Source organism: Sphaeramia orbicularis, chromosome 13, assembly GCF_902148855.1.
Source record: "Sphaeramia orbicularis chromosome 13, fSphaOr1.1, whole genome shotgun sequence".
In the NCBI taxonomy this organism is placed as follows: domain Eukaryota; kingdom Metazoa; phylum Chordata; class Actinopteri; order Kurtiformes; family Apogonidae; genus Sphaeramia; species Sphaeramia orbicularis.
Window position 1 is genome coordinate 22,785,834 of NC_043969.1, and position 24,078 is coordinate 22,809,911.

The following is a 24,078-nucleotide window of genomic DNA, read 5'->3' on the forward strand; positions in this document are numbered from 1 at the left end:
AACCAGTAGGATCTTGACAGCACTGCCTCAGTCTGTAAGAAACCTAAGAGGGAGGAAACCATCAGGCTTTGACCACATCCAAAATACCGTAATAAGACATGAAGCAAATTCTTAATCTTTTGTGATTCAAACAAATTCAGCATGAACCGCTATAGGACGTCTGAGATGGAAACCTGAAAATAAGGTGGGTCCCTGATGTGATGAGAGCCAACAGCACAGTTTAAAAAAAAATATGATGAGGTCACACAACAGGGCAAGGTGGCTGATTGCTCATAAGAAGAGCGCATGTGTGTCAGGCATGAGCAGGTGCGTGTATATACACTTCACTCATGTGGCTACGATGACACTGAAAGCTCTTAAAATTAAGTGACAGCTGCAAAGTTCATAAGGCCACAGAATAAGAAATAAAATCCCAGGTCTTGAGTGCAGGACAGTATTGGCTGGAGAAGCTTGAAAAATAGGGAGTATGACACAAAGATAGCTTCAATTTGTGCATTACCTGCAGGAACTTACATTATATTTGCTCCACTGAGGACCAAACTAAGTGCATGGGCAATATGAAGTGAGTTTATCTATTTAGTCCATTTTGCTCAATAAATCTTTATCCATAAACACCCCAAATAATGATCCATGCTATGGATTATCTATTTTTGCATCACAGGGTATTATATTTTGAACTTGAGGGCTTTCTACTGTCAAGAAATACAATTATTTCCAGACATGAGAAAGAAAAGTACAAATGGCCACAAACATATTAAACTCATTTCTTTTATTTAAGTAAAAATACAACTCCTAACTAGAATTTTACATGAAATTTGGAAGTAAAATTCTATCCCATCTATTTCAAGTGAACAGCTGTCCATCAGTATGCCCCGCTAGTCATCAGTCTTGGTACAGTCATATGGCTTCCACCACTGTGCAAACTGCAGGACCTTTTTCCTCTGATCATCAAAGTTTTCTCTGATCGCCTTTCTCCAGCGCCGTGGCTCCAAGTCCATCATGCCTCCAACCACTTCCTGGGAGACAAAGAACAACTGACTTTCAGCTGGCAGGAAAACATGTATCTTGCAAATTTTTGGAGGCGGTTACGTCACATGTCCTAAATATAAATAAACACAAGAAAAAGTTTTAATAGCAACAGTAGTAACATACTGCGGCTGCAGACATTACACATATCCATGTAATGTAGTTTATTTAAAGATCCTATACATTCTATATGGAAGATTCATGTGTACCTGCGTACGTAAACGAAATTCATGGCGGAATCTGTGCTGTACTAGGAACTTGTTGGTTTTTGATGTTAGCTGAGGGCATTCCTAAGCAAACAACAGCTAGTGAATGAAAGATGGAGCACACAAATCCAATCTGAGTCATTTAACAGTGCAAACAGACATTTCAACATGACTGTGTCTTTGTGAAAATCCTAAAGACAACACAGAGGTGTTGAAACAGAATTGTCTCGAGTTGTCATAGCCCTGAAGAAGCACACAACTGTCTAAATGGCTCTGAATGGCTCTGAATGGACCAATGTCATCCACCTTTCTTTCTTTTTCTGTAAACTCTGCACTCAACCTTAGGATTTTTGCTTTTTTAAACTCAAGCCCTCTGCAGAGTAAATAAAGACTTAAAAAAAAGTATCGTAAGGCTGTTATTATAGATACAGGTAGACAGTTATTAGCACTGTAATGGTGTTAACTACTGTAATAAAAAAAAAAAAAAAAGTGAAAAAGTAAACAGAGCTTACTTATACCCCAATCTGGACGCACAACACTTTGCCTCTCCTGCTCACTGATACCCTGCTTACCCAGGGATTCATTTTGAGTGTTAATAATCATTTCAAAAACTTTTCAAAAATTTGTAAAAAAAAAAAAAAAAAAAGAAAAAAGTGGGAGAAAGGCACATACAAAGAACATGTATCAAATTTGAAAAGCATCAGGTGAACAGTCTTTGACAAATGGGTTGGACAAAAATCTAAGACAGATGGACAGAATTCCTAGTGTATCTATATCTGGGCAGGCAGGGGTTAAAAAAACCCCCAAAAAGACACAAAAAACATTTCCCACCACAAAATAGACTCCAACATAAACTAATGTAAAGTACACAAGGACACAACCTTTCACTGTATAAATGAATATAAATATACCCAGTGCAATTCAGTTTTATTTGCATACTTTTAACATTACTGTTAGTACTATGGGGACTCAGACATGGGCCTGAACTAAACATGTAGAACCAGCACAGTCTTGTGAACTTTCTGGAAACAAAACCAGTGATTTGTAGTTTTTAAAAAAAGAACAAAAAAAAAGAAAAATCTATAATGATGTACGGGGGATTAGCAACAGTCCTAATGCAGACACTGACCTTGCCAAAGTACGGCGGAAATTTCTGCTCGTTTTCAATAACATGAGCAAACCCTCCCTGTAATCCAAAGTCTACAGCAAAGTATGGCAGTCCTCGAGGAACCTAAGATGACAAAATGCAACCATGAATAATAATTCAGGAAGAAACACTTTTAACAGGAATTATCATGAGGAACATGTTGACTACAGTTGTGAAAAATTATTAGACCACCCTTGTTTTCCTCAATTTCTTGTTCATTTTAATGCCTGGTACAACTATGGATACATTTGTTTGGACAAAAATAATGATAACAACAAAAATAGCTCATAAGACTTTAATTTCAGAACTGATATCTAGCCATTTTCCATGTTTTCTTGATAATAACCAAAATCACTTAAGTTCTTACATCAATAGCTATGGCACTACTGAAAAAAACAGTGCTTTTAGGCATTCCATATTTTCTTTTCTGTCTGTTTTAGTCACATGATACCCACAGGAGTTAGTACTGGATTGCATAACCATTGTTTTGGATGACTTTGATGGTCTAATAATTGTTTCAGTGACTGCATCTATGAAATACAACCAAAGAGACAGACAGGAACAGGAGTCAGAATAAAAACCAGAGAAATCATACTGCTTGGCGGACGTCTTTGGATGAGAGGTCGACGACCTTCTTGTTCATGGCCCATTCCTCATCACACTCCATGATAGCTTTCTAAAGGCACAAAGACACACTGTTTTCACCACACTTGCAAGGACAAATTTTTTATTTTTTTTTTTATATATCGACTGTTGTCCTATTGTGTGATTAAAAAACTAATTGCACAGGAAAACAAACCTTAAAGTATATAGGGGCCATATCACCCAGCTCTCTTGGAAGTGGGATACACTCGAGGACCATGTGTTGTCTTCTGCGTGGGTTCATGTGTGTTTCCATGAACACACAATCCAGCTCCTGAGACTCAAACATACGCACCAAGGCACGTCGGAACAGCTAAGGTGAGGAAAGCAGCACAGAGTCACGTGACTTAATCAAGCAGCATTTGGTCATTGTAAGTAAAACGAATGTAAAACAACTGAAGCATTCACTTTAGCTCAGTCTGACAGTTTACTGACTGGCTAACCTGCATTTCCGACCAGATGTCCTCATCCAATCCGGTGGCAGAACAGTGATGCTGGAGAGGACAGATGAGACAGTGGCCCTCGGTCATGGACACCCCTGCAGGCAGACTCAGGTAAACCTGCAGTGATGTACACAAATACACAGATTACAGAGATTACAGACATAATCAACACAGTTAAGGCTAAGTAGGTTATGCAAACTAAGACCTAAACTAAAGCTAGAAGAGAAAGATAAGTAATAAGAACTACAGTGATCCAGGAAAAATAAACCAAATTCCATTGCTAGTAAAATGTGCATAATTTTTGACTAGATATTTAGCCTTTTGTTTATGGCCAAATGCTAATTACTGATCTTTGTAGATTAACATGTTAATGGTTCATTGTGTAAAAGAATAGGATGGCTTTGCACATTATAGTACCTTTAATAAACATTGGTTCTGTAAATCATATTTACGAGGACATGTTGCAACCTCTCATCCTATCCTTTCATCCCCATAACACCAAAACTAATACTAAACTAAAGCTAAACTAAAAACCAACCTGTTCCTTAAAATAAAACTAAATTACAAAGTAAGCCAAAATGAAGAACTTATGTGAAATAATAAATATAACTATCCAGACAGACAACATTAAAGTAAAATCTCCAATTTCTTGAAGTAACCTAATAAGAATGACATCGCCATTTTAAGTGTTGAACTACAGATTTTTTTCTTGTCACAGACCAAAACCTGACATTTTTCAACTTCCCGATCATTGTGTTTGACCAACTCCTTACCTTGCTCCCTAATGCTACTATGAGGTGCTTCTGGAGCTCTTGGCTGTTGAAACAGTAGTGGCATTTCTCCATGAAGGCAGCCAGTCTCCTGCTCTCTCCAATGGCTCTGTTCCTCATCCTCTCCTCCTCCCTCCCCTCACCCTCCCGCTGCGCTGCACTTGACACAAACATGTCATCCAGTGTGTAGTTGTCACCATCTGTCTTCCCCATCATCTTGAGAGCAGAGTGGAGTAGAGGTAGTGGAGAAGACGGGTACATCAAAAGAGATGAAGGAGAGAGGGAGACAGGTAGAAGAAGAGAAGAACAATAGAAGAAAAAGAAGAAAAGATACAGATCGTGAGTGGTTTTTAACAGGAGTGTGATTTTTCTAGGCCTTTTTTTAAGATTTTCAGTAAAGTATACGGGCAGAAATGTGTAGTAAAAGGTGAATATTCAAACTGTGCTGCTAAAACCTATGATATTTTGATAAAAAAATTCATTACCAAGCATCTTTACAGAACTGCTGTAGAGACACTAATAGTTCATGGAAACTGGCGGGTAGCTTCACTAACTGGTGGATGTAGATGCTCATGCAATAATACTGTTGTTACCATTTCCACGTCATATTCTGTGTGTCTGAACTGCCTTGTATGTAAGTTGCGAGTGTTAGCAGTGTGAGGCAGGACACCAAGTATCGACTGTGTTTCTACGTTTGCGTGTTGTCACCATGGCAACCGGGCAACAGGTTGGAATCTGTGTATATGTGAAAGAGTGAGAGGCAAGCATGGCTGAAGTGTGTGTGCATGAGTCTGTGTGTAGGAGTGAGTGAGAGTGAAAATTGGATTAGTTTAGTGACAGTGTGGGAGGGAGGGAGTGTGTGCGTATGTGTGTGCATTGAGCTGCACATAAGTGTGCATCAGCACATGCTGCATTTTGGTTTTCCGTCCATTTCTTTTTTCCTCTTACACTATCATGTCACCTGTTTTTTGGTAATGATTAATGGTCTTTCTCCAGATTACAGTGAGGATTAAAGAGATAAGAAGACCAAGAGAGGAGTTAGCCCATGTCTAACATACTGCTCCATGTTTTATTGGAGAAATAAGCTATAATGCTAGTCTGCTAACTCAACAAGCAGAGCAGCTTGTTTATCTGTCTCCAGCCAATGGGTCAAAACATTGTGTATTCTTTTACTATATTAGGTACTGAATGAAACATTCAATAGCTCCAGTTTGTACTTACTCTGAGGAAAACCACTGAGGCAGAGCAATGGAAAAGAGAAGTCAGAGCTTTTTTCTTTTGTGCCTTTTCAATCAGTGGCCATTAGAGGCACAGAGAGGTGCACCTTTGCTTTCTGGATACACATTCATTATTGATAAATGTCAGTGTTTTTACAAACTGAATAAAAGCTGAGAGTGACAAGCTGTCAAAAAGCCTATGATCTTGTAAAGTGTGTTCAGTTAACGCATGAAGGATCTGTGCGTAATCTACTCTGATTTTCTCTAACCCAAGATCAGACATTCAGTCTCAGTGCCACAACTTCTTGTCTGTTTTCTATCTACTGTATATCAAATTATGAATGAAACCCATAGTTCCACCCTTAAGTGCAGGGGAAACACCACTATAATCAATCTGGCTGTGTCTGCCAAAGAGAACAATCTATAGAAGAAAGGTAATGAATAGATACTTGTGCACATAGACAAAACAGGAGCAGGGAGGCTTGAATGAGACTAAGGCAGGCATACAAGCAAAGTGAGGGGAGAGGATACATTAAGGTAGACAGAGCCATATCTCAAAGGGTCACAGAGGATAAAAGATTAGAATTAGAAGAATATAGAGTGAGAGCTCCATCTAACTGCAATGCCCAAAGGAAATGTGGAAGAAAAGAAGTTGATTTAAAGGTGCTAAGTCAAAGTCAGAGTTTGGCTTCAAGTCTCTGTACATAATATATTGTGGCAATAATGATTAGGTCCAGCAACCACTCTGTTAACATGTCCTTGAACAAGTCATTGAGCTGTACAAAATTCCAAAAAGAAAATCAATATTTCTGCAATTAAAAAAAAATGAATTGATTTTTTCCCCTACATTAACTGATGGAGTATTTGGTCAGCAAAACAGCTAAAATACAGACTAATGCCTGATTTACCACCATCTAAAGTGCTGTCACTGAAATAAAATGGCTATTCCTTGGAGTGTGAAGGAAATAAGCACATGCAATGCCAGCACAGTTTATTAGTTTACAACACAGATTGTAGAAAAAAAAATTGGGAGAAAATGGGAAGGCTTGTGAAATCTTAATACCAAGACTTTTCCTGCTGATTAGATTATTTGATAGTTTGAAGCATGTTAAGTAACCACAGTCCAGCTGAACTGAGCTGTAAGGGAAGAGAGGGTAAGGGATGGGGGGGGGACACTATTACACCTGAGTGAAACACATGGACAAACAGATTTAAGGACTGTACAGATAATTATAGAAGCAGTGAAATAGATGAGGGAGGGCAGCAGAGGGAAGTGTAGTGTGATGGAGGGAGCCGCTAGGACAAAATACAGTTTTCTCCCTCTTTCTCACAGATCATAAATCTATAGCTGTGATCAGAAGTGGTTATTTATAGAAGCCCTGCCATGGTAACTGTAGAAGTATTTTTAGTGGGACTCTTTGTAGGTGCAGAGCGTGTGTGTATTTTTATAAGCATGCATGTGTAGTGAACATATAAGTGAGGGCAAGTGATTGAGCGCGAGAAAGGAAAAGGAAAAATGTGGACGGAGATAAGGCACTTGTCTTAATTTAAATCACCATGGAAACTCCAACATGTCTGTTTATTAAGGATTCCTTTTCACATGTAAGTACACACACACACAGGGGGATTTTCACACTACTTGTCATCTAATGCAAGGGAACAAAGATGTGCAAAAAAAAAAAAAAAAGACAATAAGGAAAAAGTGGAAAATATATCTTTGCACATGAAAAAATGCAGACTGTAAAACTGCTGACAGGCTGACACACAAACATTACAATCTGCCAGTACCTATCTGCTACTCTATGTCTATTTCAAGCACACAGTGGGAGAGAGAGGGAGCGATATAGAGAGTGATAGATGCTGGCCTTCCTTATGCAACACGAGGCCCTGAGTAAAGGGCAAATTGGCTTTTTACCAAATCACTGCACTACTGACCACATTTACACTCTACACTCTCCAATCATCACCTACACCAGAATGGGAAAACACTGGTAGGTTCTATGTCATTTTATGTAAACTGTAGTGTTTATTGAGTGTATAAAAGGTTTTCGATTCTGTTTGGAAAGAGGTCTGTGCTCTAAAATGTATCAACATCCACTGAGCATGCATAGAGAAGAAATTATTTGCATCCAATATGTCTAGGATGTTGCCATAATTTCTGATCAAAATCAGTCCATTAAGCTAAAGTTACATTTGATTTTACCATTTTCATCAGCATCAAAGAATGAGCAAATACAATAACAAGAATGCAGCAAGAGACTAAAACACAGAGAATAATGAAACTCATTATACAGTATCATTCTACTCTAGGGAAGCGAACATTTGACCTATCAGCTGGAACCCTGGATACATGAGCCGTGCATTCACACCATTTGGCTAATCAAATGAAGCCCCAGCTAGCCGTAAGCTACCCTCAGATTAATTGGTGTCAGCTTGGTGCCGACTGTGAGGCATGATGTCTGAGGAAGGAGGGGAGAGCAGAAACAATGTGGTTGATGAAAATCTTACAATAAAAAAAAAAAGGAGGTCTGCTATGTGGAATTATTCTGGATTCAGAAGAGATGACGTGCTAAAAACTCAGCTACTGTTGTAAAACATGTCAAACAGCTGTGCTTGGAGTTTATGTTACAGGTGTTACTACTGAAGTCAATATATCACTCGTCAGTATTTATTAATTTATTTCAGGTCTACCAGCACTGAAATGTCATTACACACTTGATTTCTCCTAGATCATGCAACCCTAGTTTCTGCCTGATTTAAATTTTGACATTTTTTATTTTCAAGCAAATTTTAAACTACTGTGTTATACGTTTTGTTACTATTACTCTTATTTGTATTCTAATTACTGAACTTTAAGTGTCCACAAAATAACAGACTACTTGTATGAGTCACGGTTACTGCTCATATTTTTAAAGGTCTTACTGGATGATTTCAGTGTACCAGCGCACATGCAGAGGACCAAAAATACTTTGCGAATATGATCTTGTGAGTTTCCTTCGACCACATGAAAAACTCAATTCACCTTATTCACTCACCATAGGCAAGGACAGGTGAGTAAAACACATAAAACCACTTTTTCCAAGTGATAAGGTACGGTAGTTTCTGCAACGTTAGATGCAGATACTGAACTCTCTGCTTCCAAGCTCGAAGTGGCTTCCAATTTGACTAATTAACAGTTGGGGAAATCACAGTAAGAATGGTAGATCAGTGGCAGAAAAGAAGGGGGAGACATTCATTCATTCATTATCTGAACCCGATTTATCCTCACTAGGGTAGCAGGGGTTGCTGGAGCCTATCCCAGCTACTTATGGGTGAAGGCGGGGTACACCCTGGACATGTCACCAGTTCATCACAGGGCTGACATATAGAGACAAACAATCACTCTCACATTCACACCTGGGCAATTTAGATTAACCGATTAACCTATCAGTGCATGTCTTTGGATGATGGGAGGAAACATCCTTATAAAAATAAAAATTAAGTTTATAATAATATGCATGAAAGAACTAAATAGGCAGATTGTATCGTTTCACTGAATGAAGCCTTGGAGCTCTGATTATATGTGATTAGAGTGAAGTGTTTGGACAAGATCATTTCAGTTTGGAACTCCAATTTTATGATAACATCAGCTCAAAGGATGCCAAAATGTGAAAAAATGCAGTCAGTGGTACAATATTAGTTTGCCATATTAGAAATCAAATGATATATTCTCTGGATTTCCAACTGAGCCCTAAACTCTCATCAATCATTTTGGTAATAATCATATGCTTTTTAAACCCTCCCAGTTCTTGCCTTTGTGAATTAGTTATGTACTTTCAGGCAGTTGCCGTCATGTGTTTTTTTTCTGACACCCAGATGCCTCCGGTATCAGGGCGGCCACACTTCCGTCTGTGTTGCCATGGTAATGACACGTCACTTGTAGCAATAGACACATACTATACTTCCACGAAACCAAAAGGATGTCAGCTAAAAGTTCAACAAAACGAATTTTCAGAAAACGGTACACAATTCAAACAGCCCTTAAATGAGCAAATATCAAAAACAAGCCAACAGTCCGAGAGCAGCATGTCATGAATAGTTTGACAAAACGAAAGACCAATGCGGCAAACTTTGCAGCGCTAAGTAGATCCAACAGTCAAGTATTATTTCTCTATGGCTAAAACTCACTGAACAAACCAACGAAGAGCAAAAATAAAGATCGAATTATGACACAATGATTATGAATATTACCTTACCATTGCTGTTTTCTGATTATAACTTGGCTTCATATGAATTAAACATCTGCAAACGGCTAATCCATTGTTTTGTGTTACTTTGAAATTATTCAGACTAGAAACAAATGGTCAAGGGCTTAATAGGTTATGGTAACACTCTCCTACCTTGGAAGCCATGCGAGAGTAGAGGGCATTCTGATCCTGTGCAGTGCTCATCTTCTCTCTTCTGACCATCTCCATCAGACCCATGTTGTCATCATCCTGGAAGTACCTCACACGCTGCCCGTCGACATGGGTCTCAATCTGACGGAGAGTGAGGGAGGGATGTTTGTTATTAGAAGATGAAGATGTTTGCAGGGTCGTATACATTTTTCAAGGTCAAATTCAAGCACTTTTAAGGGTCAGTTTCAAATTTTTCCAGCACAGCACCTTATCGCTGGGGTAAAATACATATCTATGAGAATACATATGCTCATGATTTTTCCACTTTTTATCACAATGCTATAAACATCTAAAATTATGTTTCATAATAGCAAAAAGTTTAGAAATTAAAGGAGAACATGAAGTTTTATCCAAAAAAAGGGAAGCCACTTCGCGTTCTTCAGACACACTCGCACTAAGACAAAGAGTAAGATAAGAATTTAACTGGAGTCGACCTGAGAGCACCCGGGAATTTTCTTTTTTGACATAAAGGTTTATTTTTCAAAATGTATCACCTTTCTATAAGTAGCTTTGGCTTGCCATCTAACCTAGCAGAGTTAATATTAAAAATAAATAAATAAATCACATGACAGAGTTGTAATTTCAAGCACTTTGTTACGTGCCAGACAGTGATGCAGTGCAGGGGTGTTTGTGGGTGTTTTTCCCTCCTGGTCCTTTCTCTCTTCTAATCTGTCTGCTCTCCAGGTGCCATCAGCCTGATTGGCCTGCACCTGTGGAAAGTGGTGGTGGCCAATCACATCCCAGGGCCCTCCTATAAAAGGACCATGCCTGCAGTGATTGGTCTCTCTCTCTGTCTGTTGGAGCTGCTGGTCGTGGTGTTCAGCATGTCACACGCTGAATTAATGTCAGTCATTTGTGGAGTGAGGTTGTGGGCATAGGTAAGTTGGGGTACCCTGTACATTCTTTCCTACACGTAGATCACTGTTGTCTAGACATATCAGGTTACAGGGTTGGTGCCACTTCTGTATTCATCTTTTGGTTAAGTTCTGTTTTTAGATAGGAGTTAGGTTTTTGTTGGAGTCCTGTTTTAAAGGTAGGACCAGATTAGGCACAATTTTATTGTATTTATCTGATTTTGGTTGGCACAACCCCCTTGTCCCTTCCTCCTCCACATTAGTGATCCTTTGTTAATTTTTTTGTTCAATAAACCTTTGCCACTTGTTTCACACTTACACTGACTCTATCTTCATTTTGATTGTTGGGTTAACGTCTCCTTTTCACACACCAAAGGAGTCGTAACAACTTAAACTAAAATTCAAGCACTTTTCAGACCTTGAAAACACAACATTGAAATTCAAGCATTTTCAAGGATTTCCAGCACCCATAAGAACCCTGTATTTGGTAATGGATGTAAAACTGAACTCTATTACTTCACTTTCAAAAGTATTTTTAAGGGGAAATATGAATATGTAGCACAAAAGAAGAAAAAATGGAAGGACAAACGGGGAAAAATATGATTGGAAATGAGAGATGTCACCGTCTGTCAGTGTTCATCTCTTTAAATGAACAGTGACAGTCAGAAATAGACAAAGCAAGAGAAGATGGTGATCATTAAGGAGACAGACACTGTAAAGGAGACGAAGCCACTTCATACTTTTATAGGAACCTTAAACAGAATAGTGTGGAGCGTTCTGTTTATATTACACACATTTTAACTCAATGTCAGGTGGAGTCTGCTCTCATTACAGACACTGATGAACACCAAATGACGAGGAACAAATAGCAGGACACAAATGTTTTATCCTACTGATGACTGACAAGCCAAGAACAGATTTTTCTTCCCGAATTCCTCACTTGATGAATAAATCCTCTAGTGAAACTGTATGCAAGAACCTTCTATTGGTGCAGAACTCCTTCCTTTTGAAATCTTACATTTTATTTGAAGCTGAAAATGCACTTTTGTAAAGAACTTTGGGAGTTGTTTTTAGTATCATTTCTTTAGTAAATAAAACTGCTGTCTTCATTTCATTTTCATCTTCACACCACTCTTTAACCCCGTCTTCTTACCGGTTTCTTCTTCCGCCGTCCTCCGTGGGGCTCCTGAGAGCCAGAGGGAGCATTGACTGGCCAGGCACGACCTGACTGGTCTGTTCTGAACAGCAGGACTTCCTGATCCTCACTGGACCGATCTGGAACCTACAAAAATAAAGGGACAATGAGGTCAATAAAAAAAGACATTTCTCGCAGTTAATAAAAGGTAAAATACCATGAACACCTCAAATAACTATAATTATTCTAAAAGAAGTTGAATAGGTTTTGAAAACGCATGATGAGGCTTATATAATTCACATATTCAACTTATGTAAATGACATTCTGAAAGTCCTGCTTCAGTGAAAATGTAATACTTAGGACATTCGGTATCTGTGTTTTCAAGGACTTAAAGGCTTATTATGTTGAGTTTTTGTACGAGTATCACGTGTTTGAGCTATCCTTGATTTTCATTAACAACACACTTTCTCCAAACTTTTTGCAGCAAGAAAATCAAGCACTCTCTCTGGAGTTGTCAATCATACTGATTGGAACCCCTCCCCAAAAGAAAAGAAAAAGTCTCTGAGGTTCAATCTGACAAAAGGGAAGCAGACAGATAAGAAAAAGTCAAAAGCAGAGGGGTGGATGAACTGTCAAAAGGAAATAAATGTTTCGTCAGCTCCACTGGCCACAGTTAGACCTCACAAGAAGCTGAATATACTAAATAGAAGACAGACAGGCAACAGGAGTCAAAACCCAGAACAACAAAGACAAGATATATCAAGTATATAGGAAGGATCTTGAATCAACAGCACTCAAACACTAAGCGGGTTTAAGTAGCTCTCAGCTGATAAGTGTTCTAAAACCTGAGAATTACGATGTTTTCACCATGATCTTCTCATTTAAGACGGGTTGCTATACTTAAGATAAAATCAGCCTTACTTGTACATGATACAAATAATCATAGCTTGATTTCCATGTGTTGTCTGGAGTCCATTTGTGAGAAATAAGCTGCTGATTAATTGTAGATTCATGTTTATGTGAAGCCAGTAAAGAATGGCACATACAATCGCTCAATCTCTTTCCTGAACTGTCTTTCTTCTGTTACTATCTTTTTCAAACACACAAATAATGTATGCACACTCTTAATGGCCCCTGGTAGAAGCGTGTCTTCAGCGCACTTAAAGACATTTGTTTCCCATTAAGTTTGTTTAAAACATCCAACAGGAGCAGCGTCCATACAGTCAAAACAACAGAGAAGTGGAGCAGAAAAGAGAGTTCAAACAAATACATTCCTCCTGAAAGCTTTAAGACATGACAGCAGAGTTCAGTTTCATCTGAAGACACTTCTCTTGGCAGCACGTTGAGAGAGATGGATGCTGCAGTAGTACGTTTAGAAAAGAAATAGCCTTGAGTGTTTGGATTAACATTTAGATTATGACGAAAGCAAATAGAAGCCAGGAGATAAATCTGACAAGAGGAGAGAGTCAATCGGTGTGTCTGTCATCATCCTATCCTGGTGGTGGATGTGTTTATATCTGTGTGAGATGTGACTGTCATGTCCAGTAAAGATGTGGAGTTTATGGGAAGATGCATCTATGTCTGAGAATTTGTGTGAATATGAGTGTTGCACGTACAATAAATCAGGCGGAAGCTGTGCTGTGTAGATAGTAGCAGTGCAGTAGAGAGGGAACACGTATAAAGCAAGTAAAAAGTCTACTTTTAAGAGTGATTTTTGTCATATAAATGATTAATATTAAGAACTCTGGTAAATTCAACCTGGCTGAAAAAGCTTTGCAATAAATCATCTTTCATACCATTATGTAATTGTGACTTACGGTGTTGTTTGTATTTGTTGTATTAAAAAGGTTAATCTTGTACATATTCTTCATTAGTACTGGACTTGGATAAAACATCTACATACTGTACGTACCTTGTTTGCTTGAGCCGTTTCTTGCTGCTTTTTGTGGGCTGTGTGGCTCTCTTTGGCTTTTTGAGCTGCTTCCAATTGAGCTTTCAACTTTTCAACCATGGCCTTGATTGTATACAAATGCACAAATATATCAGAAACAGGAAAATGTGGAAAGGAAATCTGCATCACAATAAAATGTAAAATGTCACACTTTGCAAGTTGTTTCGTACCTGTTGAACCTAAAGATAAAGTATCAATATGAGTAAACTAAGCTTAAAAAAAGCACCTCAGTGTAGTGCAGTAACCTGAGAATATTAAGAATTTTTATATCATCAAAGTAGCTGTAGCTTATTTTCTGTCAAGAGTCTAGTTCAAAGAAAACTTTACATCAGTTCTCATTTTAATTAATTGAATTTAATGTATTCAAATGCCTTCATATTCTGTCATTTGTTCATTTCAAATGGCTTACATCACTTAAGACAAAAAAACCAAACATATATATTCACACTTCAAATGAGAGAGATTACACATCTGTCTTGGGCAAAAATAAACGCACATAAATGTCTTCCTGCCTGACATATCGATAGCTTTACATACAGGGCACTACAGCCAAGTGCATGACCATTAAAGGCACTTAACACACATACAAAAAGGTTTGGGAATACCCATATGATTGCTTTGTCGTGTAGGGAGATGCAGGATGTCAGGCTGATAATATCTAGTGTCATAGGATGTGCATGCATGTGCATGTTGTAAGAGTCGGCCCTTTAACACTCTTCCAATCCCAAAGCACTCTTAGCATTGACACATGAAGACAGACAGAGTGGGAGTTGAGTGCACAGATCAATAAACACTATAAATTAATGGATTCCCTTACGTGCCATTAAGTCATCACTATGAAAAGTCAAAACAAATGGGATAAGTGAAGACGCATCAGCTGTAATCGTCCTGTTACACCAAGTTAAATTAAAGCACATCTTTAAACAGAATCTCAGAAAATCCAGTTTTTATTAAGTGCAATAAAATTTCACTCAAAGTGGCTCAAAAACATAAGAATGAAAGGTAAAAGCAGTAAAATAAATCTTATTAGTCTAAAGAACCTCGTTTGGTTCTGTAATTTCTACATTTCTTCCACTACTGACATAGATCATCCATTTTTATGGTACTTTTATGTTATTTCAATCTTGTGTCTGTGCACAGATCTTCACACACTGTCTTTAACCAGCTAATGTCTTAAGTATCATTTTTTGCATCTGACAAATTAACAGCCTTCTCACCTTGTTGCCCATGATCTCTGCCTTCACCAGTTTGGCTCCTAGTTTGTTCATCTCTTCCTCTGACAGCAGTGGAGCCTCCTCCTCTTCCTCCCCTTCTTCACTGTCACTATCACTCCTTGTGATGCATGAAGAGGACAGTTTGAAGAGCAGAGCAAAACCAAGGAGCATAACATTTCTTCCATATTAAGAGTTTTGAATGAAAAGTTTCTGTCTGTTTGGCTCAAGATTGGGAAAAGTGCATTAATAGTATTGATAAATGAGCTCTTGACCATACTGTAAAAGACATTTTGGATCCTATTTCATCTTTTTCAACTTGTCCTGTGAACAAGAAGATTTAACAACTAAACTAATCTACTCAAACAAGTTATTTGTGAAGTTTTCATTTAACCATTTAGTTGTTTTCTTTCTCACTCTCACACTGTTTATCTGCCATGGTTCATCTGGTTTTCCTGCCCCTAAGAGATCATTACAGCTGTGCCCGGAAGGATGTACACTGCAGCTTGGGAAGCGTTGTTCTAGGCTATTACACTTCTCATAGCCTCATTTCATTCTGCTGCGACACTGCAGACTCATTTCATGCTGCAGGGGTTCTGGGTGCTAGTTTACCCAAACAACTTAGCCTAATGAGGCAAAACACCAAGGAACTGAGAGGGCTTTGCAAAGCACCCATATTCTTGCATCTGGTCTGGAACACTACAGTGTGTTAGACTGCAAAGAAAGGAGGAACACACCTAAGCTTCTTATGAAGAGATTTTAAAAGACTTTTATACCACTACTGGCTCAGAAGGAGCTGGTGCAACTGTTACAGGTGAACAATTCTGACTTGAATAAAAGCTCAGAGAACTATGACATTTCCTCAGCACCAGTCATTTGATGTTGACAGAAAAGTAAAAACCTTTCAGACAAAATACAAAGTTTCAGAGCAACAGCTGAGGGGTTTGAAGAGGATGATACCCAAGCACAGAGAACAGTGGATGTGTAAACTGTAGCCACAGCTGTCATAACAATGTGCGGACAATCAATAGATTGGACAATTTGGAGTGTCCTCAAAACAATCAAAACTGGAATATTCAATCACTGCTGCAATGTTTAATGTTACAGAAAATCTAGTTTCCAAGGCAACAAAATAAAAAGATGCCTTCAAATACCTTGATGTTATCACAGCAGCTCTGTCACCATGTGGAGCCTTTTGAGGAGCAGCTACAGGTTTCTGAGGATTCCTCTCTTTGTCCTGCTGCAGTTTTTCTACATGCATGGGATCAGGGGCAGGACTGCTGCTTTTCTTCCAGGCGGAAACTCTGATGTTACTTGGACCAGAGTCTTCATCATCAGAGCTGGGTTTCAGAAAACCCGTGGATGACCGTGCTGCTGGAGGACGCTCTGGAACTGCTCAAAAAAGGATAAACCTCCGTTGGACTTTGAAAAGATGCTTTGCTTCATTTGCACAGAAATATGATGTGAGGTCATATTCTATTAATCTGACTGTTTGTTCTATTAAAAAGCACAAGTGCAAACGCTTACTAAGTGGGCCTGGCACCAAATACAGACAAATATAGATAAAATAATGTGGATGGAGGGTAATGCAGAGATAGTTAGTGAGGCTTTGACCTTTGACCTAAACCCACCTCCAGCACTGTCATCGTCATCAGAGGGTTTGAGAAACCGGCCTTTCAGTGAGCCAGTAGAGAGGGAACTCCAGGGTTGTTCAGATGATGATGCTGCACCAGGACGACTTCTATCTCGATGTCTCTCCCGATCCCTCTCTCTGTCTCTATCTCGATCTCTTTCTCTATTCCTCTCACTCTCTATGTCCTTCTCCCGATCTCTGTCTCGTCCTCTTTCTTTCTCTCTATATCTGTCTCCATCTCGACTTCTCTCGTGCTCTCTTTCCCGATAGGCTCCTCTTTCCTTCTCCTCTCCTCTTCCACCATAGTATCTATCTCGGTTAGAAGGCGATGAGTGTCTTTCCCTTTCACTTCTCCTCCATCTATCTTTTTCTGGCCCGTCTCCTTCTTTTTGTTTCCACCTTTCCCTGTTCTCCCCCTCGTCTTTCCTCCATCCACCTCTTGTTGTGTTGTCTCCTCCTCTTCCTCGTCTCTGTTCATATGCTGCTTCTTCAGCCTCTGAAAGTCGATTCTGAAATTCTTCCATTGACTAAAAAGGAGAAATACAGGACATAGTATTAAAACGAAGAAACTTTTCTTTCAAAGCAACACATCTGTGTCGCTGCTAGCCACATGGACTTAATTAATAAAAATTAGAGTGAAAATGAAATATCTGTGTGCTCATTTGCACTTAGAAATTGGATATGTGATAAGCTACAAAGCTGGTTGTTACTGTTGATTCTGTATCTGTTGATAAACCACTACTGCAGCTGGATGAGTAAGGAGGATGCAGACACAAAGTTCTGACAATGATGGCAACACTGTCAGCTAGATGTGTAAGTATGTGTACATTAGAATAGAATAGAATAGAATAGAATAGAATAGAATAGAATAAGCTTTACAGCCATATCAAAATACCATTGTGCAATGCAACATTTGGTTTTATGTTCCGTAACAGGGTTCTCACTAGGATTTTTTCCACAGTGTAGGGGCACCATGTACTGCAGCACACGCCGTGTACATGGCATGAATTTTGTACTGGGGTCCAGGGGCATCCTCTACTCACACTACATGCACGCACAGGCTAAATTTTAGATATAATTTTCCACGGGTGATCGGTCTGTTTAAATAAGATAAACTGATTGAAATCTCATTGTCAGCCAATGAGTGTAAGGAAAGTGATGCCGGGCGGGTGTCAGACAATACCAAGGCACACAAAGGGGTGTTGATTATATTGTTCTCATTTCCTGTCTGCAGCACTTTGCACCAAGACAAAGGAATATATTTTTTCAAATTCAAATCTCATTATCATTACACTGGACGATCACACACACACACAAAAAAACACTGCTATGCTGGTTGAAAGACAGCATCACGGGTCCGATCTCAGCGTTGGGGCCCCCCAGGGACAGTGTCGGAGGCCCCGACGTTCAATGACACTAGCGAGAACCCTGTGTAAGAAGCTCAAAGTAAAATACACATATCAATTATAAACACAGTCCAGAACAGGAGATAAAAATATAAACAATCAAGTAAAAAATACATACACTCACGTGAAAGCGAGTCTATTGTCAAAATGTGCAGAACGTACAGGTGACAGTAATGACTATAATGTCAAGTCATTTAAAGTAAAGTGAGTAGCGCGATGTCCTGAGTATGGTTTCCGTTACTATTTACACAGTAGCAGAGAGCAATTACATTGTAAAGTGTCCGTGTTTATTTGGTCCAGTTCAGAGCAGCCACGGCTCTGGGATAGAAGCTGTTCTTAAACCAGGTTGTGTGGCTGTAGATGGCTTTACAGAGCATAGAGCTGCTGTGTGTGTCTGCGCCATCTTCTTAGAGTATATTTGGATGCACACAAATAGATTAATAGTAAAACAAAGCATTCAAGGACAGTTACCCACAGCAAGAAAATGACAGTCAAATTCTCCGTTTACAGAAATTGTAATAATATGCACCATCCTTATCAGCGCTGTGGCTTTTTGTGCAACCATATGTGCTGGGTGTATGTGAAGGTGTGAGATGTGTGTGCCATTGGTTCTCACTCCATATCTCTCAGCCACCACATCGTTGATGCTGCGCTGCTCCCTCTCTGCCTGCTCTTTCATCCTCTGGTAGCTCTTCCTCAACCAGCTCAGACCACCATCATTCACTATTGCACCTGTAGGCAAAAGAAATACAGAGAGCAGTTATCCTTTATATCACATATTTGCAGATTTTCACTCGAAATGAGTTCAACTATACATTTTTCCATTCTCTCATTTTCCAGCATTAAAAAAATCTGCAAAAAAATATCAATAGAAATAATTTCTTAATGGAAAAGTAATAAATAACCATGTAATGAATATTGTGAGTTAAGATGGTGTGGGCAGGTACAGTTATTGCTTATTAATATATTGCTATCCATTTTGTCAGTGTCATTAGTCATTATAAGATGTCAAAAGTTTAATAAATGATTATAGGTATGAGAAATAACAGAATTCATCTTAGGAATCATAAAATCGTCTATTGGAGTTGAATAATGTAAATATTTGAAAATTAGTAATCTGAGCATCTTCCTTCATGACCAACCAAGGTGACTCCCACAGTAATTCCATAATAATTTTTCACCAAATCAAACAGCTTTATATTTGTGAAAAAAAGTGTAAACTCCGACGAAAACCATCTTTCTGAATATTAATTGAAGACCCACTAGAAATGTGAGATAGTGTATATGGCTGCAGAGAAATTATCCTCTGCCTCCATTTTCTTATTTGCCTTTAGCTTTGGCTGTACTTTCACATCTCCTTCTCTTCCTTCAGCTTAGTGTACTTGTATGCTGAATGTTTGTCTTAAGACATAAAACTCAGGGCAGAACACACACCGGGAAGAAGACACCCTTCAGTCTAACAAATAGACCTCCTAGACACGGCAGATATGACACATACTCTATTCATTTAGAATATTTTAATTTTCTATTTCACAGCCTTTTTCTTGGTAATTCCCTCTTTATCACTCTATATCTTGCTTGATCAGTGCTCTCTCCCGTTCTCATTAATTGGAGAGGTGGGGCAAAGATTGAGCTGCCTCTTTGCAAATAAGTGAGAAATACTGCAAATGTTACCTTTACATTTATTCTGAATATAAGAACTAAATATGCAAATATCCCTCCAGTGTGTCCCTTTCATGAAAAATTAGTGAAGCTGAAAGATCTAATAATGAGCAGGCCTGTGATGTCCTGTTATCTAACTCTTAGAAACAATTCAATAGACTGGGGTAATTTCTGTAATTACCTTTTTTTACAGCTGTGCCAGACATATCCTCTGGGGGCAGACCAGTTCCTCCATCCTTCCAGTAAGGGTTTAGCTCCAATTTGTGGAGGCCAGCCTGCAGAGAGCACAAACACACACTTGAATTGTCTTGTTTTTTTCCCAGAAGCACAAAAGGAGCACAAATGATCAAAATCCAGACAAATAACACCCTACAGGCATCAATGTGTATGCTCACACAGCAAAAAAAAAAATACTTGTGGCCAAGAGGGGACACCCTCTGTTGCCTGGTAACCGCACAGTTGGTAAAATGAAGAGACTAACTGCCAGTTTTTCATTAAGTCTGCACTGCATGCACACTCCCCCTCTTACATACACAAGTAATTTCACATTAGGAATATGAATATTAGGAATTTGAATAACGCACCCATGTGAATCAGGCAGATCATAAGCCCTTGTGTTTCACAGAAAAACCTGCCATGACTAGAACTGATAAAAGATTTAGAAATTACACAACAGGGTGAAAAAATAAACAATAAACACCCACACACACCTGCTGAATGGCATCAGCCTTGGCTCTCTCTTCCTCTTTCTGTCGTTCTTTCTCAGCCCTCCTGTCTGCAGTGGATGTGGTTTTCATTGCCAGGAAGTCAAAGGTCATCCATTCATCTCTCTACAGGGTGGACACAAGGAGCCAAAATTTAAACAATGACAAAGAAATGTACACATTTAGAGAAACAAAAGGTAGGCTGGAACATTAAGTAACACTGTTCTCACACGTAGCATCTGTAAATGTAACAAACACCCACAGCTTTAAGACATTAATCAGTGAGGCCCGATCAAGGCTTTACCTGGACATTCTGGGCCATGCTGGGGTTGTTCTCTGTGGACTTGGACCCCTCAGGAACCTGCCAGGCTTTAGGAACCGGTGCCAGAGGTTGGGCTTCAACCCACTCATCACCAGAGTCCTGACACAAGGAGAGGTGAGTGAAAAAGTGAACAAGTCAATTTTATCTATACAGTTCAATTTCACATATTTCCCTCAAGGGGCTTTACAATTTGTACCAAAACAGTGTGAGAGGTTGATCATGTTAATATGAAGAGAGATTGAAAAGATAATCAAGTAAGTGAAATTTACTGCCTTGTTGTTAAAGACAAAGCTGCTAACACTATACAGCTATTAACCATGAATACCTCTGCGGAAAACTGACTGATTTCTTACCTCCGAGCTTTCGCTAGAGCCATCGTTGGCTTCTGCTGCCCTTTTCTCTTTCTTGGCCCTCTTCTTCTCCTTTTTCTTTTTAGATTTCTTTTCTTTCTTCTTCTTGCTCTTCACAGATGATTCCTGTTGGAGATTCAGTTTCCAAAGACAACATTAGTGACAGTTTATTTATGACAAACTATTTCTGTCCAGTTTGGTTCATGTATCTCATGGATGACAAACTCAACAAAAGTACAGTATGTTTCCACAAAAAAAAATCAACACATGGTTCAGTGTTAATATTCATCTTTTTTTTTTTCTCCACTTGCTCAATCAAGCACATGAGTCAGAAAACTATGTGTCCAAAGTCAAATATTTTATTTATCAGCATTAATTATCAAAAGACAACAAACTAAAGTAAAATATTAAAATGTTTATTACCATGATTTGAAAGGGTTAGAGTTTCATCCACATCATTCATTAACACCTAACTAAGTCCTTCTTCCAGGACAAGTAAACTATTTAACATGGCAGGCCAACTAAATATTTCTAACACCACATTTGATCATATATATATGAAAAATGGCAGACAAATTTTAATACTACTAGTAATAGTTTTGCATGTTTGTATATTACCTCTTCTATTTGCTGCAGTCGTTGGTTTACCTCAGGAAGCATCCAAGTGTCCTCCCCTCTCTGCCTCTTCAGCTCCTTCCTCCTTTCTTCTTTCTCATATTTTTTCTTGGCCTGAAGGACAAAATGATCATATGAAAAGTGAGAAGAAGCAACTAAACGGAGGAATGTATGAAAATTGGGAGGGAAAAAAAATAGTACAGAGTGGGTTAAATTTCTGCATGTCAGTAATATCAGGCATTCATAATAGTTCTCAAAACTAAAAATCTTGATATACTTTTTTAAGTCTTAATGTGTCACTGTGAGTATGGCCTACTGAAATAAAAAAAAAATCTATTTCTGACACATGAATGAGTTCACATAACCTGTAACTATACCACTAATGAGTTTTGAGATTTATAAATATTTGAGCTATAAAACTCTATGTAATGTCTCATAAATGCAACGGAAATCACATTTACGAGGCTTTCAATCGAGTCCTTGACTAGAAAAAATACATTTCACCCAATGACACTCTTTGCTTTGGCCCATAAAACCACAGGTGCTCTGGACAGATAATGTGTTTGCATCCTCTAATGCACATCGACACAATGAACACACGAAGCATCTCTGGTCAGTGTTCGTACGTGGGTCAACATGGCTGAACAGCAAAAAGATAACGCACGGATAAATGACTGTGTACATATGGGATTACAACAACCGGGCTCTTTAAACTGGACACAGTGGACGTTTGGCCACGGGTATAGATGTTGCAACGATATAAAACCTCTGTAACAGCGCAGGTCTCCTATCTGTCTCAACAACAGTGTTTACTCTGCAATTTCCTGTCAGCAGTTTAACATTGTCAGGGTAATGTGAATACACAGCGATGTAGCGTTAGTTAGCTTTCCGTCAGAGAGCGAGGGGAGTGATGACAAAATACAACAATAAATCATTCACTTCATGGAAACCTAGAACTTATCTCAACACAAAATCACTGCCCAGATGCTAAGCTAACGTCTCTAAATAAGGTTGCTGGTAACGTTAGCCGTTAGCCTACTTAGCTTTTGAACGCTCAGTCGGACGCGGCAAGAATGATGTAAGCTATGATAAACTCCAAAGTTTTCAACACCAGATAGCATGCAGATTTGTTGTATTAAAAAGTCACCGTCCGTACCTTTTCTAGAGCTTCTTGGCGTGCCTGTCGCTTACTTTCCTTTTTGTCTTCAATGCTACTCGCACTCTCAAAACTGATGCCGTGCGCCGCCATGACACTGTCGTAAATGTTATCCTCGGATGTCGTAAAGTATTACATGTAAACAAACGACGCGTGGTGGTTCTTGTAGTTCATTAAGGCAGAACTACGACAATTACGTTAGACATGGATGTGTTTATGTACTCATGTGTACTCACCTCCCAAACATATGCTGCAAGATGATTAACCATGAAAGCATAAGGTCATTTAAACCTCTTTTAATGTGTAATCTTTGCTTGCCTTTATGTCCAAAGGAAAGCGTTTGCACCACATGGCTGAAAGCACATACCCTGCACCATCTGATCACAAAAACGTTGAGACTTTACATCTGTTGATACTGTACTCCAAAATTACAGATTTGCCTTGCCATGACAATTCTTTACAGGATTTTGGTTGTATGTGCAGATATGGTGATCATCACTTTTCATCCTGCACTTAAGTTGTTGAGTAGGACAGATGGACCATGCTAGAATACAAACCCTGTTAACGGTTTAAAAAAAAAAAAAAATCAGAGATATGCTAAATTTAAGTGGGTTTAAATAGGGATGAAGTACATTTCGCTAAGACATCATTCACAATTTTGTAATAAAGCATTTTACAGCACTTGGAGATGTGCTTTAAGTGTTTAGGAACTTTATTTGTCGTGTGTTAGTGTTTATATTTTTGCCCATGTCCATTTTCTGATGGACCCTGTGGTGGGAAAAGGCCCTGGATGAAGAATTAATGTCCTTCACTGACTAATACTGTTTCATTTTTGACTAAGTAATGCAACAATTATTCATAACATAGCATTTCAATTTAATCAGTAATATTAATCCAATTATATTCAACCACAAATCTACCTTTAAATCTGCTCCATGGGTCTATAAATTATGCTTTGATGGAATGATTTGGGGTTATAGTGGTTTTCTGTTGTGGAGCTGAGCCCAAATTTGGTGCTTTGTTGGTCAGTCTGAGCTGGGTGTTCAGCCCATGTTTACTTGTGAAGTCAGGAAGTAGGCTATGAATCTGAATGGATTGAGGTATTGTACAGAGGTCACCTCAAAATCAAACAGAATGCAGGAAATCACATCTACTGAATCCAAACCTTAGCCATGTTTTTGCCTTACCAAA

The 24,078-nt window shown here is 38.8% G+C and overlaps 1 protein-coding gene across 3 annotated transcripts; it reads right to left on the reverse strand.

Annotated features, from left to right (window-relative positions):
* Positions 1-748: 748 nt before the first annotated feature.
* cwf19l2 (CWF19 like cell cycle control factor 2) lies at positions 749-22,989 on the reverse strand. 3 transcript variants are annotated; one of them, XM_030152233.1, is made up of 19 exons: positions 22,888-22,989; positions 21,735-21,845; positions 21,120-21,242; positions 20,749-20,865; positions 20,451-20,570; positions 19,922-20,015; positions 18,695-18,810; positions 16,671-17,199; positions 16,194-16,431; positions 15,046-15,160; positions 13,790-13,891; positions 11,895-12,023; positions 9,831-9,968; positions 4,238-4,450; positions 3,465-3,581; positions 3,179-3,334; positions 2,975-3,055; positions 2,362-2,463; positions 749-1,016 (listed from the first exon to the last, which is right to left on the reverse strand). In XM_030152233.1, the coding sequence occupies exons 1-19, from the start codon at positions 22,978-22,980 to the stop codon at positions 876-878; spliced, it is 2,835 nt and encodes a 944-aa protein (XP_030008093.1). In that variant the 5' UTR covers positions 22,981-22,989; the 3' UTR covers positions 749-875. The 3 variants fall into 3 exon arrangements, with proteins under 3 accessions (XP_030008093.1, XP_030008091.1, XP_030008092.1); XM_030152231.1 differs by having other exon boundaries at positions 16,194-16,436; positions 16,676-17,199; positions 22,888-22,980; XM_030152232.1 differs by having other exon boundaries at positions 15,046-15,153; positions 16,193-16,431; positions 22,888-22,980.
* Positions 22,990-24,078: the final 1,089 nt, after the last annotated feature.